This window comes from Eleutherodactylus coqui, chromosome 4 (genome assembly GCF_035609145.1).
Source record: "Eleutherodactylus coqui strain aEleCoq1 chromosome 4, aEleCoq1.hap1, whole genome shotgun sequence".
Lineage (NCBI taxonomy): Eukaryota > Metazoa > Chordata > Amphibia > Anura > Eleutherodactylidae > Eleutherodactylus > Eleutherodactylus coqui.
Window position 1 is genome coordinate 5,915,735 of NC_089840.1, and position 22,491 is coordinate 5,938,225.

A 22,491-nucleotide genomic window follows, 5' to 3' on the forward strand; every position below is an offset into this window, starting at 1 on the left:
GATTCCCTAATGGCAGCGCCCCCAGCAGGATGATGTTCCGGCCGCACTGCAGGAACTACTCAGGAACACGACAAGATGAAGGTGATGACTTGTCCTCCAAATCCACAGATCTCATCCGATGGCTGGAAAACAAGCCCGATCCACGGAGGCCGCACCGAGCAACTTACAAGAGCTACTGCCGATACCGCAGGACTCATCAGAGGCCTCATGGAGTCTGGGCCTCGATGGTCAGAGGGGGATCATGATATGGTGGATCAGTGGCATCAGACGTATCTACTGGGATCTGCTCGTCCTCGATGGAGAAGACAGATGGACCTACACAACATTGGCGCTATTCTTATGGCGGATCAGTGACTGTATATACTAGGAAACGCCCCCAACATCTACGCCATCCGTACAGGCATATCCGCCCGTGTCGTACATCACTGCGTAGTGCAAGGCAATAGAGGAGCCGCTGTCCGTAATAACCGATGAGACCCCGCCTTCTAGAGGCCCCGTGATAACGGCTCCACGAGCGCCTGCTTCACGAACGGCGGTTTACATAAATGTCCGGTTCTGATTTTAACAGAGTAAACCAGGAAGAAAGAATGATAGTTATCAAGTCAAATAATCATTTCTTTTCACGCTTATTCACGCGGTGATTTCCACGTTTGGGCGCTGCCCGTCTCTGCAGCGGACCGCATGCGCACCGTACACTGACCATTACAATCAATGGCGCTATTACACAGACGGTAAAGGAAATCACAGCGTGTCCCGTTCTGCTCCGACTTCTCGAACAACGGTCACTCATTCAATTTCGTGGGTGCGCAAAAATAAATGAGCGCACGTGGAAGACATCTGTGCGCTTCTCATGGATCACGGCTCAGCAATTCTGGGGGAAAATTGTGTCTTTTTCAGTTTTCCTTTGTGTGCAAGAAAAAAACCAGATGACGCGCGGACGGAAAAATGGACACACAGACGTCACATGCAAGACATACAGATGTCACCTGGACGCGCCGGATGACACCTGGACGGGGGTCATTATTACCACTGGGGTCACTGAAGGCTACGGTTATGGAAAATGGGGCGTGGCTTTGCATGTAAGGGGCGTGGTCTTCTCACACTCTACAGCGGTCCGTCTTCTCGTGGTTCCGACGTTGGTTGTTCTGTTACTATCTCACCCTGCACAACCATCGTGGGGCGCCCGGTGATCGGGGAGCGTCTGATGGGTGAAGATTCTGTTTTTAGACAGCTGCTCCTTTAAAAATTAAATCGCATTCATTCAAAGTTGGCGCCAAAATTGAATGCTGTTTAAAAAAATTGTGACTCCTCAGTGAAGCAATCGGACGGCGCTTCCCGCGCTTCTCCTGCGTCCACGTTGGCTTAAACTACCAAACTGATGGATTTAATGCTATTTTACACCAGGCTGCACGTGTGACACCATTTATGGACCCCTATCAGCGCTGTGGGACTACAAGTCCCAGCCAGGCGGGTTAATTACGGGGAGGAGCTGCACGTGTGGGAGTCTCCTGTCAGGCCTAGGAATGGGGCTCCGACAAGATGGCGGCCGCCTGCAGACAGCGCGGAGACCGGAAGCGGCCGGCAGCTTCCCTCTAGTGCCGCGCTCTCTGTGACGTCACACAGCGCCGACCAATGAGGCGCCTCGGCGGGAGCGGCAGTCCCGGAAGTAGCGTGTGTCTCCTGCATGGCCGCTCCGCTCACTGATGTAAGCGCGTCGGGGGGTTTGTTACAATGTGTCGGTGCAGTCAGAGGCTGAGCAGCTGCTGGCGGATACATTGTAACAGAACCGCCGCTGTGTGGAAGGAAGGGCCGCCTTGTGTTCTGCCCCTGTGACTCTCTCGTGTTTTGTGCCCTACGAGTCACACCAGAGTATTTACAGGGGGGGTTGTTCTGGTCAGATCTCACATGGCACTTGTATCGCGGCGGTCAGATCTCACGTGGCGCTTGTATCGCTGCGGTCAGATCTCACGTGGCACTTGTATCGCAGCGGTCAGATCTCACGTGGCACTTGTATCGCGGCGGTCAGATCTCACGTGGCACTTGTATCGCGGCAGTCAGATCTCACGTGGCACTTGTATCGCGGCGGTCAGATCTCACGTGGCACTTGTATCGCGGCGGTCAGATCTCACGTGGCACTTGTATCGCTGCGGTCAGATCTCACGTGGCACTTGTATCGCTGCGGTCAGATCTCACGTGGCACTTGTATCGCAGCGGTCAGATCTGACATGGCACTTGTATCGCGGCGGTCAGATCTCACGTGGCACTTGTATCGCGGCGGTCAGATCTCACGTGGCACTTGTATCGCGGCGGTCAGATCTCACGTGGCACTTGTATCGCGGCGGTCTCACGTGGCGCTTGTATCGCGGCAGTCAGATCTCACGTGGCGCTTGTATCGCAGCGGTCAGATCTCACGTGGCGCTTGTATCGCAGCGGTCAGATCTCACGTGGCGCTTGTATCGCAGCGGTCAGATCTCACGTGGCGCTTGTATCGCAGCGGTCAGATCTCACGTGGCGCTTGTATCGCAGCGGTCAGATCTCACATGGCACTTGTATCGCGGCGGTCAGATCTCACGTGGCACTTGTATCGCGGCGGTCAGATCTCACGTGGCGCTTGTATCGCGGCGGTCAGATCTCACGTGGCGCTTGTATCGCGGCGGTCAGATCTCACGTGGCGCTTGTATCGCGGCGGTCAGATCTCACGTGGCGCTTGTATCGCGGCGGTCAGATCTCACGTGGCGCTTGTATCGCGGCGGTCAGATCTCACGTGGCGCTTGTATCGCAGCGGTCAGATCTCACGTGGCACTTGTATCGCGGCGGTCAGATCTCACGTGGCGCTTGTATCGCGGCGGTCAGATCTCACGTGGCACTTGTATCGCGGCGGTCTCACGTGGCGCTTGTATCGCGGCAGTCAGATCTCACGTGGCGCTTGTATCGCAGCGGTCAGATCTCACGTGGCGCTTGTATCGCAGCGGTCAGATCTCACGTGGCGCTTGTATCGCAGCGGTCAGATCTCACGTGGCGCTTGTATCGCAGCGGTCAGATCTCACGTGGCGCTTGTATCGCAGCGGTCAGATCTCACATGGCACTTGTATCGCGGCGGTCAGATCTCACGTGGCACTTGTATCGCGGCGGTCAGATCTCACGTGGCGCTTGTATCGCGGCGGTCAGATCTCACGTGGCGCTTGTATCGCGGCGGTCAGATCTCACGTGGCGCTTGTATCGCGGCGGTCAGATCTCACGTGGCGCTTGTATCGCAGCGGTCAGATCTCACGTGGCACTTGTATCGCGGCGGTCAGATCTCACGTGGCGCTTGTATCGCGGCGGTCAGATCTCACGTGGCGCTTGTATCGCGGCGGTCAGATCCCGCGTGGCACTTGTATCGCGGCGGTCAGATCTCGCGTGGCACTTGTATCGCGGCGGTCAGATCTCGCGTGGCACTTGTATCGCGGCGGTCAGATCTCACGTGGCGCTTGTATCGCGGCGGTCAGATCTCACGTGGCGCTTGTATCGCGGCGGTCAGATCTCACGTGGCGCTTGTATCGCAGCGGTCAGATCTCACGTGGCGCTTGTATCGCAGCGGTCAGATCTCACGTGGCGCTTGTATCGCGGCGGTCAGATCTCACGTGGCGCTTGTATCGTTGCGGTCAGATCTCACGTGGCGCTTGTATCGTTGCGGTCAGATCTCACGTGGCACTTGTATCGCGGCGGTCTCACGTGGCGCAACACGGTTTCTATATTTTTCCTCCTGCCGCAGCCAGTGAGATGACCCCGTGTACCGCTGCGTGATTTTGTGCAGAATGTTTCGCTCTGGGTCCGGGATCGGTCGGGGTTTCCCGGACTGCGCCCGTCCGTCCTTCAGGCTCGTTCGCTCTGCGCACGCCGGGGCACAAATCTGCTGTTTCCGTTTTCTCTATGTTCGCGCGTTGCGTGCACAAGAAGAGATGCGAGCCGCGTTGCTTTAATCCGCCGCTGCAGTGAATCCGCATATGGCACGTATCTTATGTATTGGCGCAGTCCCGCTTCCGTCAGTGGCTTCTCTCAGTCCGTGATTCGCACCACAACAGGATTTGGCGCCGCTTTTTGAGCCCTTAGATCGGCGACTAGAATCAGCAGCTTCAGCTGGCAGCGACCGCTCAGCGATTCCCCCGCTGATTTGCGCTGCGGCGTTCAGATCCGCGGTTTTCACCCGTGTGTTTATGTCCTGTTGTGTCCTGAAATAAACCACTAAAGTCAGTTGGCGCCCGGGAATCCGCGGTGAACCCGTGTGACCCGTACAGACTGCGGATCGGTAGCGCCTGCTGCAGGGGTTTCACGTGCGGGAAATACGCAATGTTCATGAGCGCAAAAACCAAACCGCGTGCAGAGCGAGTCGCCCTCTTCAGTCCTCGAACGCACGGCTTTCATGTCGCTACTCAATGCAGAAACGTGACTTTCTGTGTCACAATTCCGCACACGGATTTTGCACATTGACGCGGCCGGATCCGCGCACAAATCCACAACAAACCGCGGCAGAAAGACGCCTTTTTTGATACAGCTTTTAGAGGTAGAATTTGCATGGAAAACCCGTCCCTGCGAGCGTCTCCTGACGGACGCCGAGCGCAATCGCTGCGGATTTATAACCTACAGCAAATGCAATTCCACAATTATGGCCGTGGGAAAAAATAACGCAAGAAGTTCCGTCGAACGCGTCCTGCAGCCAATCCGCATCTCTGCTGCATCCTGCGTAACAATTGCGCAGTGAGCGGCCGACCTCGGGGGTCCAACACTCTGGAATGTTCCACAATGCGCTGCGCAATAGTCAGAATCCACACAGACAGCCGCCATTTTTTTTCGGCAGTGGACGTGCAGAATATTCCATCCCGTGTAAGAAGCGGCCCGAGGTAAACTCCGCAGGCGGTAACGGCTACACACCGGCTCATTAACGAGCTGCGCAGACCTGATGAAGACCAACTTGGAGGGTCGAAACGTCGCAGCTTTTATGTGCCGAGGAATAAACAGTTATTGACCTCTGAGTGGCGCTCTGTCTATTGGAATACGTGGAGGTTTGGCGTCTGCTGGCATGGCGACCGCTGTGTTTACATTCTCAAACAAAATGCACCAAAAATGGCGCAGTGTGTAAGAAAACCGTGTGTTAATAAGGTCATAGCCACACGGGAATAACGCGCGAGCTCTGTGGAATTGCGCATTGTAATAAACCATCATTTTCAGCGGCGTCGTGCGGAAGCGGTTTTTTTTTTTTGCTCTTACTGATTAGAAATCGAAAAAATCTGAGCCTGTCCTATTTCGTGCGTGCCTCGCGGGCGACTGTGACCAGCCGTGTGCGTTCTGCACAGACAGGATGTGCTGCGCAGTGCGAGTTGGGACCAAGAACCTCGTCCACAGCTCTCTCTTGGCCGTGTGAATCCGGGAGGCACTGAGTGTGATAACAGCGGGGCAGACCCAGGCTGATGCCGCCATTCTGTATGCGATGGCTGTGCGCATTCGTATGAAGATCGCGGTTCCACGTAAAGGCGATTCAATATATTTTTTTTTACGCACCACAGGAAATAATTGTCCGGTTTTCTGTGGATTCTCGGAACAATAAGGACTGCGATTACTCAATGTCACAGCGTCGCTGCAGAAGGTAACGAGCGCCGTGTAAACGGAGCGCTGCAGGTGATGCCATTCGCTCTCCTGCATCTCGCACAAAACCCGTGCCAGAATACCGCCGTTTTACGCGCCATTGACACGTTCTGCAGCACCGTCTGCTCTCTGCATCTGGAAGCAGATGAGGCTGCGAGGAGTTGTGGGAAGCTGCAGATCTAGAAAGGACAGTGAGAAGTTTCTCCTGACAGCAAGCAGAGGTGCTGAAAATTGGGAGGCATTTAAAATGCCTTGGGGCGATATTAACCAGACTCGTTATTTTCCGGAGCTCGTTAGTAGTGAGTCGGGGACGGATGCACCAGGTGTAATTATGGCGCGCACGTTCTGTATGTCTGTTGGCCAAGATGAATATCACGCCCTCCTGCTAAGCCCCGCCCACGGCGCCTGCAGCTCCTGCAGCGCAGATGTTTGTGCACATCCAGTAATTGTTTTCTCATATTGGTTTCCTTCGTTACAAGGCAGAAGCAAATATGAAGAATGACAATGCCTCCTAAACGAGGGCGGACAGGAAGACGCCGGAAGAAGAAAGTTCCGGAAGCATCTGCAGGTAACGGCGGACCGGCTGCGTGTCTTCCAAAGAGCTCCTCGGGGAGGGTTTTATCCCCATTTCTTATAGAGCACCAGCAGATTTCACGTTGGATTGTTGCCGTTCACATCAGTCTCGGCCCGCGCAGACGTGTCTTTGATGTGATTAGGCAGGCAGCCATCCTGCTTTGTAAAAAAGTTCCAGAGGTTTCCCTTACAGCAGCAACCAGGATGTCAGAAACCTCATCAGGAAATGACTCCCAGATGTTTGCTGCTAATGATGTGCAGGGAGGGGAGGAGGTGAGCTGTGCCATCACCTATTGTGTTACGTATATCTGTATATACACACGTATTTAGTGAAGCGGCTGCGTCAGGAGAGGAGGGGCGTCCGCTGCTCTTTGGGTGACGTTTGTGAGTTACACGTTTGTACTTATTGGCGGTTCTTGCTGCTTACAGAGAGTCGGAGTCATGAAGAACGGAACATCCGGCTGCGGAGGTGGATGAAGGGGAGGGGCTTCCAGGACAAGCAGCTGAGGGCGGCGCATTTCTCAGGTACCAATGATTGCAGCTTGTCGGGGTTAAAGGGACGCTGTTCATTCGCTCTGGTGCTCGTCTGCCTGTATGAAGCGGCTGAACGCGGACGGCCTTGACTCGTGCGATAAATCGTTAGGTGTGAAAGCGCCTTCCGTTGTGGTGCTGTTAGTGGGGGCTACAGGGAGCCGGGGGGATGTATCTTTTATACTCACCCACTCCCTGGTTCTTGCAGTGCCCGCCACTTCAGATTGTGCACGACACTGAAATTCGACTTCCCTCATAGAGCTGTACACGCTCCCGTAGGGGTCTCACCCGCCTCCTTCACACCCCCAGAAACTAGTCTGTTGAGCTGTGGGGATGCAACCGGTTCCCTTTAACGGTGGGGATTGCAGGGCCCCAGTTTCAGTCGGCACCCGTTGTGGATGGCAGAGGCTCACCTCCTGGGCCTGCACCATCTACTTGCCGTACATCTGCAGCATTCTGCATAAACCGCTTCCCTCCCACGGTGTACATGTATGTTCTGGGTCAGGAATGGGTTAATGGTCTCCTGCTGTTTTGTGTATGCAGCTCCTTTGTAGACCTGTGTGTCTCCATGGATACAGACTACTATATACCCTGTGTAGTCTGGTCCTCCTCTTGCTCACACATGGACGGGGACAGTCTGTATTCTGCAGCTCATCCCTCCTCTGCATTTCAGCTTTGTCTTCGCAGCATTTTTCGCTGTGCCGGGGTTCCATCACAGGTGATGAAAATGGCGTCGTGAGGGAACCGCGAACCGTTCACTGTCAGAAGTAAAGTTTACAAGCGTCCCGTTGACTTCTTCAGTGTTAGGAGTGTACACTGGTGTAGTTGACTACTAACGGTAGTGAATGGTCCTGTTTGGGGGGTCCGGCACAACGCTGCTGTCGTCACCTATGATGCAGCCCCCAAATGAGATCCCGCAGCGTGTGCACCAGCTCCCTTACTCTGCTGTCCACCCTGTCTGACGCCTGCTTCTTCTTCTCTTGTAGATACGGGGAGGGGGCTGATGAGCGCCCGGCCGCTGCAGGTAGGTGATGATACAGTAGGGGCACCTTTACACGCAGCAGTTCTCCGCTGCACCGTAGGCTGGTCTCCACTGATGACCGGATGGCTCCTGGTCTTGGCATTGTTTCAGTAGATGAGGCCGGGTGCCGGCGGCAATCAGTGGAGAACCGCTGCATGTGCTGCACTCTAATACGTAATACACCAGCCCTCTGCTGCCGATATAATGACAGTGCAGCCTGGCAAGTCGTGCTAACTGCGTGCACTAGCTGAATGCTCATGTACCAGCCCCCTGTAGCCCTCGCACTAAGGCTGGGTTCACACGGGGTGGAAATCTCGCGTAACGACCGCACCAAAGAACTGCGAGATTTTGCACTTTTGAAGTTGCTTCGCCGCCTGCATTCCCCCTGCGGCCATCTCTCACCATAGAGAGGAGAGCGGCTGCTGCAGAAATGAAAAAAGAATTGACATGCTGCATCTTTGGCTTCCGCGCGGATTGGCTGCAGCGTGTCGACGAGAGTTTAGCGAGATCTCATCCACTTTGCTGGGTAATCCTGGGATTAGGAGCCATGGGCGGAATTGGCGTGCGGACATTTCATGCGGCAATTCCGTCCCGTGTGAACCAGCCTGAGGGGCACAAGTACTTGTAGATTTGCTCTTCCTCACTGTTAGAGATCTTGCAGTGACGAAGAGGCTGGATACGTCCCTCAGGAGTGCGTTCACACCTGGAAAAATCTGCACCAAATCCGCATAATAATCCACGGGGCGCATCGGCCACGGATCTCACATGCCGCAGCACACCCACCATGTGTGGCCGCAGCACACCCACCATGTGTGGCCGCACCGCGCAGGTACGTTCACGGGTCCTATTTTCGGTGGGTAAAATCTTCTTTAACAATCCGCAGCTCCTGGGGTGGATTTCGGCCTCCATTGAAGTCTCTGGCAGAATCCTGCAAGTTCTTTGCAACAAATGCGCTGCTAACATTGGCGTGCCGCAGATTTTGGTTCCGCACTGCAGATCAATTTCGGCATTGATTGAGTGAAGATTTTTTTCTGCAGTGTGGATGAGATTCTGTAAATCCACGACAGATCTGCCCGGCGCAGTCTAAGGGCCGCCCACGCTGGCGCTCCCACGTACATTTCACTTAAATAAGAAACATACATGAAAAAAGTCTAAACACGCCGGCGCTCTGAGGGTTCAGCCACGTTTTTAAAATCGATTGTGCGGAATTCGTTTCCATCCTTTCTGAATCTTTTCTTTATGAAACACGTTTACCTTTTTTACTGTCCGCTCTTTTTTCTTAATATAGTTTTGTAGTTCAACGCTTTTTTTTTTGCCCCTTGACCACAAAATACGTACGTTGAGGATGAAAACGTGCGGCCGTATATTTCCATTTGTTTTCCGTTATATATATATGCAGCCGCGCTTCCATACTCTTTTTGTGGGACAGAAGAACGGCCGCTTCGGTTTTGTAGTTTTGTATCCCACAAAAAAAAATGCCTGAAATGTATGTCAGACTAAACGTAGTCCAATGTACGCAGAGATTGACTCCGTTTAACCCATTCTAGCCTGCAGATCTGTGGAACGCTACATTTTCATCCATTTTACCGGTCACACGTGTTTCACGGATGTATGTGTGTCAGTGAGGGCGGCCTCTAAGAGACAGGAAAGGGAAATAAGAATCAGTATTTGTATAGCGCCGACATATTCCGCAGCGCTTACAAAGACGGGGAAAGCTGAGCCCCATCTTGGTTGTATCACAGGCGGCGGTTAGAACCTGCTGTAGTATTGGATGCAGTTGCAGTAAAGCCGCAGCGAGACGCCTTGTTATTTTTTCCCTGGGTGCAGTGTTTGACGTTTCTGTTCTCTGCCCAGCCAGGAGCGCTGATCATCTCCCTGCCAGAGTCTTGTCTGCTCACCACCAGCACCGTCCTCCGCAGTGACCTCGGCAAGTACATCCGTGGGTGAGCATGTCACGGCTCCATGTTGGTTCTGCACATATCATTAACCCCTTCACGCCCCAGGGCATGCAGTTAATCCTGGGAGTGCGGGGTTTGCATGGAGCGGGATCAGAAGCCGATGCCACTCTATATACGGTGGGTGCCGGCTGTCTTTTGCAACTGGCACTTACCCACAGCAACCGCAATAGCATTCCCACTGATTGTGGCTGTAAAGCCTTGAAAAGCTGCTTTCAGTCCTCACTGCAGCATTTAAATGCCCCGATCGATGTTCAGAGGTCCCGTGCGCCCCCCGTGATGAGATCATGAGGGGCCATTCGGTTGCCTTCTGATGGCCCCCAGGGCTGCCATGACTGATCGCCTGTCAGGACGCAGCGTAATGCAAGAATTTGGCATTATATTATACAGTATAAGCGATCAAACGATCACAAGTTGATGGAGACTTAAAAAAATTAAAAAATTATACTTTTTATTTTTTATAATTAATAAAACTTAATAAAGATACAAAAACTCCTTTCACATATTTATGATCACAAAAAACCCCCAAAACATATTTGGTATCGCTGCGTCCGCAAAAGTCCAAGATGGTGGAATTTGTGTTCTCTCCAATGCACTCCACTTGGGAATGCAGTGGACAACTGGTGGCAATGGCCGGTATTGAAGCTAACCCCGATCCTGGACATTTAACCCATTAGCTGCTGTTGTCCATGGTGACTTCAGCACCTACGTCAGTGGTTTTACAGATGGATGGGGCTTCCTTTGTAGGTCCATGCGTACGCCTGCAGCACAGCTGTGGGGTGTCGGTGGGTTGCTGTAACCCCTGGAGGTACATCAGAAGCCGCCAAGCAGTCCTCTAGTGGGATTTACAAAAGATAATAGTAAAAATGATTGATCAAAGTTTATATAAAAAAAAAAGCAAACAAAAACTCCCCAAGGGTTGAGCTGTATTCACATTAACGCAGCACAGCTCGTCATAGCTGCAGTCCCATGTAAATCCCTAGTGTGCATCAAAAGACAATCTCAGCTCTGCTGCATCCAACCAGCGTCATTGCCTCTTACGGGGTATTTTTATCTTCATGGCTAGGTGGCGCCCCCCTTTGTCTCCTCTGCTGGCTCTGTGCACCTTCCTGGTCTTGGAGAGGTACGTTGGCGATCGGTCGCCATGGAAGCCATACTTGGATGTCCTGCCCAACGCCTACGACTGTCCGGTCTACTGGGAAGCAGAGACGGTGAATTGCTTGCCGGATCCTGTTAAGCAGAAAGCGTTGGAGCAGCGGAGCGCCGTCCGTGAATTCTACTCTTCAGCGCTGCCGTTCTTCCGTTCCTTGGATCCCTTGTTTCCTGAGGCCGCAGAGAACATCCTGACCTACGACGCCGTGCGGTGGGCCTGGTGCACGGTGAATACCAGGACGGTGTACATGAAGCACGCACGCAGGGAATGTTTCTCCGCGGAGGAGGATGTGTACGCTCTGGCGCCTTATTTAGATCTACTGAACCACCAAGCAGGGGTGCAGGTAACCGCGGATTACACGGCCGAATATCATGTGGCTGCCAACGTTTAACTGTAGGAGTTACGCCCCCTTGTGTTTGTCTGCAGAGAGACCGGTACATTGCAGTGCCGCTGTGACTTACAGGCTCAAAGGAGCGTAATTTAATCGTATATTACGCAGCGTATGGATCCAATGAAAGCACACTGGTTTTCATTGATCCATTCATACTTGTGTATATACATTGTGCAGGTGGGGGATGTGCAGGCGGGGGATGTGCAGGCGAGCTCCTCGTAGGATGGGGGTGGGCGCGGTGTAGGGTGGGGAGTGTGCAGGTGAGTGCCCTGTAGCGTGGAGGTGGTGGGGTCGTGGATTCAGATGAGTGCCACAAAGGATGTGGAGAGTCCAGCTAAATGTCTTGTTACGGTGGGGAGGGTGCAGGTGAGCTCTGTGTACAATGGGGATTGTCCAGGTGAGCACCGCGCAGGGTTAATTCCTGACTACTCTGCCCCTGCTCATTGTCCCGTCTGTGTTTTACCCTTCGCCTGACTTCAATGGCTTTTATTATTTCCCACAAGGTGGAGGGCGCTTTCAATGAGAAGAATCGCTGCTACGAGATCCGGACTTTGGTCCCTTATAGGAAATATGAGCAGGTGTTTATATGCTACGGACATCATGATAACCAGCGCCTCCTCCTGGAGTACGGCTTTATTGCAGCTAACAATCCCCACCAAAGTGTATATGTGACAGCGGGTGGGTATAGTCTTCAGTGTACCTGCATGGCGTTATCGGACCTGTAATCCATCCGGATGTTTTATGATTTCAGCCGTCATCCTTCAGTTTGTGTCTAGAGAAAACAAACAGTCAGAGAAGAAGTTGTCGCTGCTGAAAGAAAACGGCTTCTTAGAGTAAGTTCCTATCACCGTCTTATTGATCGTTCACCTTTGTACTGTGCAGCTTCAGTATTTCAGCCTCCTTGGGGGGTGAATAGTTTTTAGGACTCGATTCATTTATTCCTTTTTTTTCTTTTGTAAGAAACAGCTGTTAATCTTCAGAACCTCTAGCAGCTGTGCAGTTTCCCTGCAGCGCCCCCACAGGATAAATAAGAGATTACATGGAGTACTTTATTAGCTTTGAACCATGCTCTCTGTATCCAGGTGGGAGTGACAACAATTATTTGCTTCTGTTGTCCCACAAAGACCTCCTTGGTTAGGGTGTCTATAAGGTGCCCCAGTAAACCTCGCCTCGCCACTAGCCCCTTAGATTGTGGGCCTGCTACTTTTTGCACAGTAGATGCACATTGTCCAGTGAGATGCGCTGAGATTTACTCCAGCTGGATCCCCAAATTGCATCTGGTGAAAGAAGGCACCACCGAGCTAACTGGCATATAGTAAAGCCATATAATGCCTCCTTCAGACAGTGACTGAAGCCGAGTCCCATCCTTGGATCGCTGAAGGATCAAAGGCTGAAACCCATGCTGATCATGTGTTTCTGTTGGTGGAGGATGCGGGCAACTGCATAGTTTGTATTACATGGCTGGGTGAGTCTTCCATATCAGAGGTCACCCTGTTGGGTCACCTATATACCCTTTTTGCTTTCCCCTTCACACTGGGAAAGATTTTCTGGCACAAATTGAGTCAACAATTGTTATACCTGCCGTGTGCCACATTTATTATGAGCTTTAGTCCATTAGCATTCAGTAGTAGCATATGTTTTTGCTGAGACAATACTCCATGACAGAAATCATCCTAGAACCTTTCATGTACCTTTGGCCTCCTGTCTTGTACCGGCGGTAATTCTGGGCCATCTAAAAGGGATTCTCAAAGTTTTCTCTCTTTCCAGAAACCTGACGTTCGGACAAGATGGTCCCTCCTGGAGGCTCCTTACAGCGTGCAGAATACTGAGCCTGGCAGCCGATGAATTGTATGAGATGCGTTCCGTCTTCATCTTTATTCTTGAAGATACAATGTATCTATGTTGTATCTAAGCAGACTAGATCTCTTAATAAGCAGTCAGTATGAGCGGCACCCAATCAGACTATACTCGCCTGTCTGGTCCCCCCGGTCTCCGCTCCCGTTAGTTTGGTCATGTGCTGTTTAGGCATGTGACTCCTGCAACCAGTCCCTGGCTTCAGCATTGATACAGCCGAGGCCACAGAGCAGATTGGCCAAAGCTGTCCTGCACTTACAAGTCTTCATAACCGAGCTACCCAGAAATGAGCAGAGACCGGGGGAGAGGTGAGACGGGAGCAGGATGAAACAAGTGACTGTAGCCTGATTTATCCCACAAGACGTTACTGGGTTTGTGCTAAAAATGTTACTCCATGGACAACACCTATAAAGAGGTTGTGTGCTGCATTGGATGGTCAGTTGTGGTGGTCCTCGCTAGAGATGGAAGCATCACAGGTCGCAGGTACAGGTGAATACGGTGGGAGAAGGTGACCATGACACCGGGCACATCTGTATGTAATACACTCTTTGTTAAAGAAAAAAAAAAACACCCCACCCCCAAAAGAAGTTCCTGTGTTGCTGCGGACCCCGTCCTGCGGTTCCATCTCAGGCAGATCTGTAGATGCTGGGAGTTGTGGTGATTAGATGGACGGTCTTGTCATCTTGGACCCTAAAAGTGGTTCCCACCTTGGCCTATAAGAGGCTCTCGGAGGCCCCTTGTGTGTAGTGACCTCTTCTTCCGCTTGTAGAGCTTGTTGGCCACTAGACGCTTCTATGACACAGAGAAGAGATTTCACCTCGTTACCAGAGGGGGGCGCCTTATTGGGATGTGAGAAGCTGGAGGGTCGTATCCATGAATTGTCCCCCATCGGCCGTTCTGACCAGACTGTTAGGAGGTGTTGGAACCAGTAGATGTGTGAGGGCACACAAGGTGACCGGGCTCAGGACGTCCACTACAGACCACCAGTAGAGAGGAGCATCTGACCAGACTGTTAGGGGGTGTTGGGACCAGTGAATGGGGGCACACAAGGTGACTGGGCTCAGGACGCCCCCTACAGACCACCAGTAGAGAGGAGCATCTGACCAGACTGTTAGGGGGTGTTGGGACCAGTGATGGGGGCACACAAGGTGACTGGGCTCAGGACGCCCCCTACAGACCACAGGTAGAGAGGACCGTCTGATGGTCCGACAACACCAGCGTTGTCAGCCATCCAGAGACAGAGGGCTGAAGGACATTTGGTCTCACGGCCCCCATTACATGTACGGCCTCTGGCCCCCACTATCGCCCCCATTACATGTACGGCCTCTGACCCCCACTATCGCCCCCATTACATGTACGGCTTCTGACACCCACCCTCACCTCCGTTTGCAGTGGGGTTGTGTGCCTCAATCCTGCCTTTGCTGTAGAGCGGCACACTGCCCCCTGCTGGTGTGATGGTCTGGGGGGGCCATCGCATATAACAGTCGGTCCCCCCTAGTAGTGGTACGAGGGACAATGACCGCTCAGCGATATGTTCAGGACATCCTGCAGCCATGTTTTCCTCTCATGGCGGCTTCCAGCAGGATAATGCTCGGCCGCACACACAAGGGGGTCCCAGGAGCCCCCACAACATTACCATTGGCGCCCTGCGATCACATGTTGGATGGGAGTAGCCCACCTCCTCTCTGGTTGTCAGGATTGCGGTGCATGTAAGCTGTGATTGCAGCGGGTGACGTCTCTCAAGCAGCCGGCACCCGCTGGACGTGTTGGGGGCTCACAGCCCGCCCGCTTCCTACTCACCCTGTACCACTGTGTTGTACAGGTATGTCAGAGGGGAAGGGGTTAAAGCAGCTGCCATGGTAATAAGTGAGATGACTCTTCATCAGGTGTCTTACAGGAACAGATGACGTTTTCTGTAAAGGAGATTTAAGAAATAATGAATTGGAAACCAATTTAGTCTAATTTTCCTTTTTTACATCATTTTCAGCCACTACTGGAAAAAAGTTCTTCTGGGAAGTTTTGTTTCCGAGTCGTGTGAGCGAGCGGCCGGGGAACTGGTGAGGAAAATCTGCCTCCACTTACTAGAAGAGACCTCCCGGGCGCTAGACGAGGTGAGTCAGAGAACACGGGATCCCAGTGCGAATTACAGAAGGATGTTGTAAAAATGTGTCTTTAACCCCTTAGTGACGGCCCCAGCGACGGACGTAAAAACATGCATCTCCAGAGGATCAAAGCCATGTGGGCTGAGGATGGGACCGCTCCATGCTGTGAGGTAGCCGAGAAGCTGTCATGGGGGCTGCCGGAGATGTCACTGGGGGCCCCTGTATGCGGTTCCTGGTCACATGATCACCGTTATCCAATTGATAAACGGTGATCATGTAAAGTAAAAAACAAGTTAAAAAAGTTAGTTACATCTCCCCTCATGGATCCTGAGGGGGGATGAAGTTACGTACCTGAGGGCCCCGGATTTATCTGCTGACCTTACTCCAGCTTCTGTTCACGCTCCCGTCGCCAAAGTGGCAGGCGCAGCGCAAAAGCCGCAGATTGGCCGGGTCATTTAAAGTCTCCCTGGCTGCCAAACGTATCCGAGAGCCTGGAGATGTCATGGGGGGCCGCGGTTCCTACTATCCAACGGGCAGAAAGGGGGTCTGCACACACAGAAAAAAAGATGTACAGCCATTGGAATAAACATTGTAACGAGTGAAGTCCGCTCTGTAGGTGTAACGATGTAATGGGGGCAGAGAGATGGGGTGGGAGAAAAGATAAGAACCTGCATGACTTGTTCCCGCCCTACCTGCTTTTTGGGGAACCTCCTTTTCTCTTCATTTTAATTCTCCAGATGAATCTGTTCCCTAGGACCCCCCTCCGCCCCCCTCCCCCCTTCTGTATATGAAGCACATGCAGTTCTTCTGCCCCCCTCTGCTCTCAGGACGTTTGCCGCCCTCCTTACTTCTATACTCGCCCCTTCATTGTATCATCTGTACTTTACCTAATCCCAAGTATTTAGCCGTTCAGCGAACACCTCGCCCCGTCGCCCCCCCCCCCGCTTTATGTTATCATTCATATAGTTCAAGATTTTAGGTCCTGATTTTCATCTGCAGACATTTGTATTACAACCAGGACATCCTATGTTTCTGCCCTTCATGTAGATTGTTCTTCCCTTTCGTCGCCCTTATCTTTGTTTCACTTCTAATATGTCTTACTCCTTGCTTTACTGCACCTCAGACAACATGAGTCTACCGGCTCACAATAGTCACAGCTCACCCCCTCCCCTCCCTGTACCGACAGGATTACACTGAGAGGAGACACCTATATATAGATAACACAAGAGCCACCATTCACAATAGTCACAGCTCACCTCTTCCCCCTCCCTGTATAGGCAGGATTACACTGAGAGGAGACACCTATATATAGATAACACAAGAGCCACCATTCACAACAGTCACAGCTCACCTCCTCCCCTCCCTGTACCGACAGGATTACACTGAGAGGAGACACCTATATATAGATAACACAGGACCCACCATTCATAATAGTCACAGCTCACCTCCTCCCCTCCCTGTACAGACAGGATTACACTGAGAACAGACACCTATATATAGATAACACAGGATTCACCATTCACAATAGTCACGGCTCACCTCCTCCCCTCCCTGTACAGACATGATTACACTGAGAGGAGACACATATATATAGATAACACAGGATCCACCATTCACAATAGTCACAGCTCACCTCCTCCCCTCCCCATAGTCCTGTCCAGAAAGGATGGCCACTCTCCCCATAGTCCTGTCCAGACAGGATGGCCGTACTCCCCCTAGTCCTGTCCAGACAGGATGGCCGCTCGCCCCCCTAGTCCTGTCCAGACAGGATGGCCGCTCCCCCCCCCCAGTCCTGTCCAGACGGGATGGCCGCCCCCCCCATAGTCCTGTCCAGACGGGATGGCCGCCCCCCCCATAGTCCTGTCCAGACGGGATGGCCGCCCCCCCCATAGTCCTGTCCAGACGGGATGGCCGCCCCCCCCATAGTCCTGTCCAGACGGGATGGCCGCCCCCCCCATAGTCCTGTCCAGACAGGATGGCCGCCCCCCCCCCATAGTCCTGTCCAGACGGGATGGCCGCCCCCCCCCATAGTCCTGTCCAGACGGGATGGCCGCCCTCCCCATAGTCCTGTCCAGACGGGATGGCCGCTCTCCCCCATAGTCCTGTCCAGACGGGATGGCCGCTCTCCCCCATAGTCCTGTCCAGACGGGATGGCCGCTCTCCCCCATAGTCCTGTCCAGACGGGATGGCCGCTCTCCCCCATAGTCCTGTCCAGACGGGATGGCCGCTCTCCCCCATAGTCCTGTCCAGACGGGATGGCCGCTCTCCCCCATAGTCCTGTCCAGACGGGATGGCCGCTCTCCCCCATAGTCCTGTCCAGACGGGATGGCCGCTCTCCCCCATAGTCCTGTCCAGACGGGATGGCCGCTCTCCCCCATAGTCCTGTCCAGACGGGATGGCCGCTCTCCCCCATAGTCCTGTCCAGACGGGATGGCCGCTCTCCCCCATAGTCCTGTCCAGACGGGATGGCCGCTCTCCCCCATAGTCCTGTCCAGACGGGATGGCCGCTCTCCCCCATAGTCCTGTCCAGACGGGATGGCCGCTCTCCCCCATAGTCCTGTCCAGACGGGATGGCCGCTCTCCCCCATAGTCCTGTCCAGACGGGATGGCCGCTCTCCCCCATAGTCCTGTCCAGACGGGATGGCCGCTCTCCCCCATAGTCCTGTCCAGACGGGATGGCCGCTCTCCCCCATAGTCCTGTCCAGACGGGATGGCCGCTCTCCCCCATAGTCCTGTCCAGACGGGAAGGCCGCCCGCCCCACAGTCCTGTCCAGACGGGAAGGCCGCCCGCCCCACAGTCCTGTCCAGACGGGAAGGCCGCCCGCCCCACAGTCCTGTCCAGACGGGAAGGCCGCCCGCCCCACAGTCCTGTCCAGACGGGAAGGCCGCCCGCCCCACAGTCCTGTCCAGACGGGAAGGCCGCCCGCCCCACAGTCCTGTCCAGACGGGAAGGCCGCCCGCCCCACAGTCCTGTCCAGACGGGAAAGCCGCCCGCCCCACAGTCCTGTCCAGACGGGAAGGCCGCCCGCCCCACAGTCCTGTCCAGACGGGAAGGCCGCCCGCCCCACAGTCCTGTCCAGACGGGAAGGCCGCCCGCCCCACAGTCCTGTCCAGACGGGAAGGCCGCCCGCCCCACAGTCCTGTCCAGACGGGAAGGCCGCCCGCCCCACAGTCCTGTCCAGACGGGAAGGCCGCCCGCCCCACAGTCCTGTCCAGACGGGAAGGCCGCCCGCCCCACAGTCCTGTCCAGACGGGAAGGCCGCCCCGCCCCACAGTCCTGTCCAGACGGGAAGGCCGCCCCCGCCCCACAGTCCTGTCCAGACGGGAAGGCCGCCCCCGCCCCACAGTCCTGTCCAGACGGGAAGGCCGCCCCCGCCCCACAGTCCTGTCCAGACGGGAAGGCCGCCCCCGCCCCACAGTCCTGTCCAGACGGGAAGGCCGCCCCCGCCCCACAGTCCTGTCCAGACGGGAAGGCCGCCCCCGCCCCACAGTCCTGTCCAGACGGGAAGGCCGCCCCCGCCCCACAGTCCTGTCCAGACGGGAAGGCCGCCCCCGCCCCACAGTCCTGTCCAGACGGGAAGGCCGCCCCCGCCCCACAGTCCTGTCCAGACGGGAAGGCCGCCCCCGCCCCACAGTCCTGTCCAGACGGGAAGGCCGCCCCCGCCCCACAGTCCTGTCCAGACGGGAAGGCCGCCCCCGCCCCACAGTCCTGTCCAGACGGGAAGGCCGCCCCCGCCCCACAGTCCTGTCCAGACGGGAAGGCCGCCCCCGCCCCACAGTCCTGTCCAGACGGGAAGGCCGCCCCCGCCCCACAGTCCTGTCCAGACGGGAAGGCCGCCCCCGCCCCACAGTCCTGTCCAGACGGGAAGGCCGCCCCCGCCCCACAGTCCTGTCCAGACGGCAAGGCCGCCCCCGCCCCACAGTCCTGTCCAGACGGCAAGGCCGCCCCCGCCCCACAGTCCTGTCCAGACGGGAAGGCCGCCCCCGCCCCACAGTCCTGTCCAGACGGGAAGGCCGCCCCCGCCCCACAGTCCTGTCCAGACGGGAAGGCCGCCCCCGCCCCACAGTCCTGTCCAGACGGGAAGGCCGCCCCCGCCCCACAGTCCTGTCCAGACGGGAAGGCCGCCCCCGCCCCACAGTCCTGTCCAGACGGGAAGGCCGCCCCCGCCCCACAGTCCTGTCCAGACGGGAAGGCCGCCCCCGCCCCACAGTCCTGTCCAGACGGGAAGGCCGCCCCCGCCCCACAGTCCTGTCCAGACGGGAAGGCCGCCCCCGCCCCACAGTCCTGTCCAGACGGGAAGGCCGCCCGCCCAACACAGTCCTGTCCAGACGGGAAGGCCGCCCCCGCCCCACAGTCCTGTCCAGACGGGAAGGCCGCCCGCCCCACAGTCCTGTCTAGACGGGATGGCCGCCCCCCATATAATTTTGCTGTTGTCTTAAGATTGTTTTTCCCTGCAGGTTGATACAATTATCTCATCATTTATGCTGCATGATGAACTGTCTAAAAAAAAAAAGAAAAACAAGACAGACTTTTCTCCCGGCCTCAAAAAAAAAAATTAATAAAAGTTTTGCGCTACATTATATGCACCCAAACGGTACTAATAAAAACTTCATCTCGCCACACAAAAAACAAGTCGTCACGCGGCCATGGGGGGGGGGGGGGGGGGGGAAATAAAAAACATGGCTTTTGAAAATCGGAGATGAAAATCCTCCTAAAGTCGTCTCATCCTCAGGACCAAAATATGCCGCTTCACTAAGGGGTTAAAAAACCTAGCTCTTTATTCCAGGAACGGCACCAGTCTATTCTTGATGGTTGCATCTGGTATTGCAGGTCGTCCTCATTCAAGTTAATGGAGCCAAGCTGCAGTTCCACACTCAACCAAGAGCTGCGCTGTTTCTGATATTCATCTCTTGCTTTGTCTACGTTCGGTCAAGTAGTGCGCTTGCTCTGGGGTTGCTATGGAACCATCCACAAGAGGGCGCTGCAGCAGCTGACGGCTGTTCCTCTGAATCCCACCGACTACAACACCACAATTGGTTTTTATGGTTAATCGGGGTCATGTGACCCCAGCAGTATCGGGGGGGCGGTAGTTTTAGAGGAGAGGCTCCGCCCACCAGATGTTTCTAGTGCAGCTTGTGAATTGAACATTTGTAGTAAAAGTTATTGTCTTTTCAGATCTCGTCTCGGAAAGGTGAGAAGCCGGCGGATCGTCACCTTGTTCTGGTGGAAGCCTTAAGACGAGAGGAAATGAAGATTCTGAGGACTTCAGACGATATTCTACGGATCGGGGGCACAGGCGCCATTTAACGTATGCATGATGGCGGAAGCTTCCTTGTGATGTCACACAGTACGGCGGCCTGGGAAGACCAAGACCCCTCCGTGTGCCTGATGAAGGAAGCCTTGGAGGGTCCTTGGTCTTCCCAGGCCGCCGTACCCACGATGTGACGTCACCCAGAAGCTTCCATCAGTGGCGGCTGTTTGATTTTCGGTATATACTTTATTTTAGCAGTGGGGGCTGCGCCGGGCGCGCCGCTCCCTGGGTGGGGTTCACCTTTTCTCGTACAGCACGCACGGATAAAGCTGCTGGATTGTTCCTGAAGGGACCTTTCACAGGACACGGAATTGTTCTGCAACACGCGGCGGAATGTGCGACCGCCTTGTGGAAAATTCTGCCCCCTCGGCTCGTTCACAGGGCGGATGCAGGTGTCAGTTTTGTAAATATGCCGCGTTTTTATGTGACCGATAATCGCCATTGCCTGCGTTTTTAGCCGTTCCTGCGGGTCTTTGTGCGCGTTTGCGCTGCCCCTTCACTTCAATGGCCTATTTCAGTGCGTAATATTTCAGTGCGTAATATTTCAGTGCGTAATACTTCAGTGCGTAATACTTCAGTGCGTAATACTTCAGAGCGTAATACTTCAGTGCGTAATATTTCAGTGCGTAATACTTCAGTGCGTAATACTTCAGTGCGTAATACTTCAGAGCGTAATACTTCAGTGCGTAATATTTCAGTGCGTAATATTTCAGTGCGTAATACTTCAGTGCGTAATACTTCAGAGCGTAATACTTCAGTGCGTAATGTTTCAGTGCGTAATATTTCAGTGCGTAATATTTCAGTGCATAATATTTCAGTGCGTAATATTTCAGTGCGTGACGCGCCCCGAGGAGGACATGTTACGTTTTTTATCACGGGACAGAACATTGCATGAAAAAATACGCAGATGAATGAACCCATTGAAATCATTCACTGCCTGTTACATGCATAAGATGCCGCGCGAATACGCTTGTGTGAACGAGTCCTCACATGCGGGTCGTGATGCAGAATTGAAAACTGTTTAAAAGGGGCTCTCCAATTCTGGCCAACATCCCCCCATAGTGGCGCCCACTGGGGTAAAATAAGAATAGGAGATGTACTTACCCCTCCTCCGCAGCCACAATCCAGATTCACAGCAACCCCCCCCCCGCCCCGGAGTCTGATTTGGAAGATATCACCATAAATCACCAACCAATCAGAGACCACTGTCCTGAAGTTCTGGCATCATGGTGCCCAGGATGTGAGCGCTGCTGCCAGGTCTATGGGCGGTGGCGCTGCGGCAGTCTGGTGATTTCTGTTGACCTCTAATACAACAGGCACCAAGGGGACGGCGGCGCTGGATCACGGTGGTGGAGGACGGGTAAGTACCGCTCCCTTTGTCATGTGACCACAGCGGGCCCTGGAGGGGGATGTTGTCCGGGAACCCCGAGAGCTCCTTTAACTCTGCCAGCAATTCTATATCAAAATTCAGACGCAGATTTTGCCGTGGATTCCCGCAGTGACAAACACCGGGGCGTAACCATGCAGGTCCGTCACCTCCGTTCACATCTGTGTTCGCGTTTCCGTTCCGCTCCGTCATGGACAGAAAATGGAAAGAAACGTTTGTTTGTCAATGCGTCTCCGTTCATATCCGCTACATCAGCTGTTCGCCCTTTTTTCCCGCACTGTAGCGGCGGCGGTTGTGTCAATAAAAAATGGTAACCGGACAGAAAGCCTTCTGGTTTTATTCTTTTACACTGTTGCCAATGGAGAACGGATGGAAGTAGAAGCCGCCCTCGTGTGGCCGGGGTTCGTTCCATTTAATGGACCCGTTTTTTCATCTGGGAGGGAAACTCGAAGATCCAATTATTTAGGGGACGTTCATACGGCGAATTCGCTGCGCAATTTTATGCTGAATTCTGCTGCTAACATTATCGGCTGCAGCTTTGGGCGCGGATGTCGTCCTGTCAATGGGCAAAATCTGTTTGTGAAATTTGG

At 54.2% G+C, this 22,491-nt stretch overlaps 1 protein-coding gene across 3 annotated transcripts; it reads left to right on the plus strand.

Moving 5' to 3' along the window:
* The first annotated feature begins 1,635 nt into the window (after nt 1–1,635).
* Nucleotides 1,636–22,214, plus strand: SETD4 (SET domain containing 4). 3 transcript variants are annotated; one of them, XM_066598997.1, is made up of 11 exons: nt 1,636–1,705; nt 6,102–6,190; nt 6,625–6,720; nt 7,713–7,750; nt 9,602–9,690; nt 10,769–11,198; nt 11,750–11,924; nt 11,998–12,079; nt 13,014–13,094; nt 15,088–15,211; nt 20,379–22,214. In XM_066598997.1, exons 2-11 carry the CDS (start codon nt 6,121–6,123, stop codon nt 20,508–20,510), a joined length of 1,317 nt encoding a protein of 438 aa, XP_066455094.1. In that variant the 5' UTR covers nt 1,636–1,705; nt 6,102–6,120; the 3' UTR covers nt 20,511–22,214. The 3 variants fall into 3 exon arrangements, with proteins under 3 accessions (XP_066455094.1, XP_066455091.1, XP_066455092.1); XM_066598994.1 differs by lacking the exon at nt 20,379–22,214 and adding an exon at nt 20,034–20,362; XM_066598995.1 differs by lacking the exon at nt 20,379–22,214 and adding an exon at nt 20,034–20,362 and having other exon boundaries at nt 1,662–1,705; nt 6,106–6,190.
* The last annotated feature ends 277 nt before the right edge of the window (nt 22,215–22,491 follow it).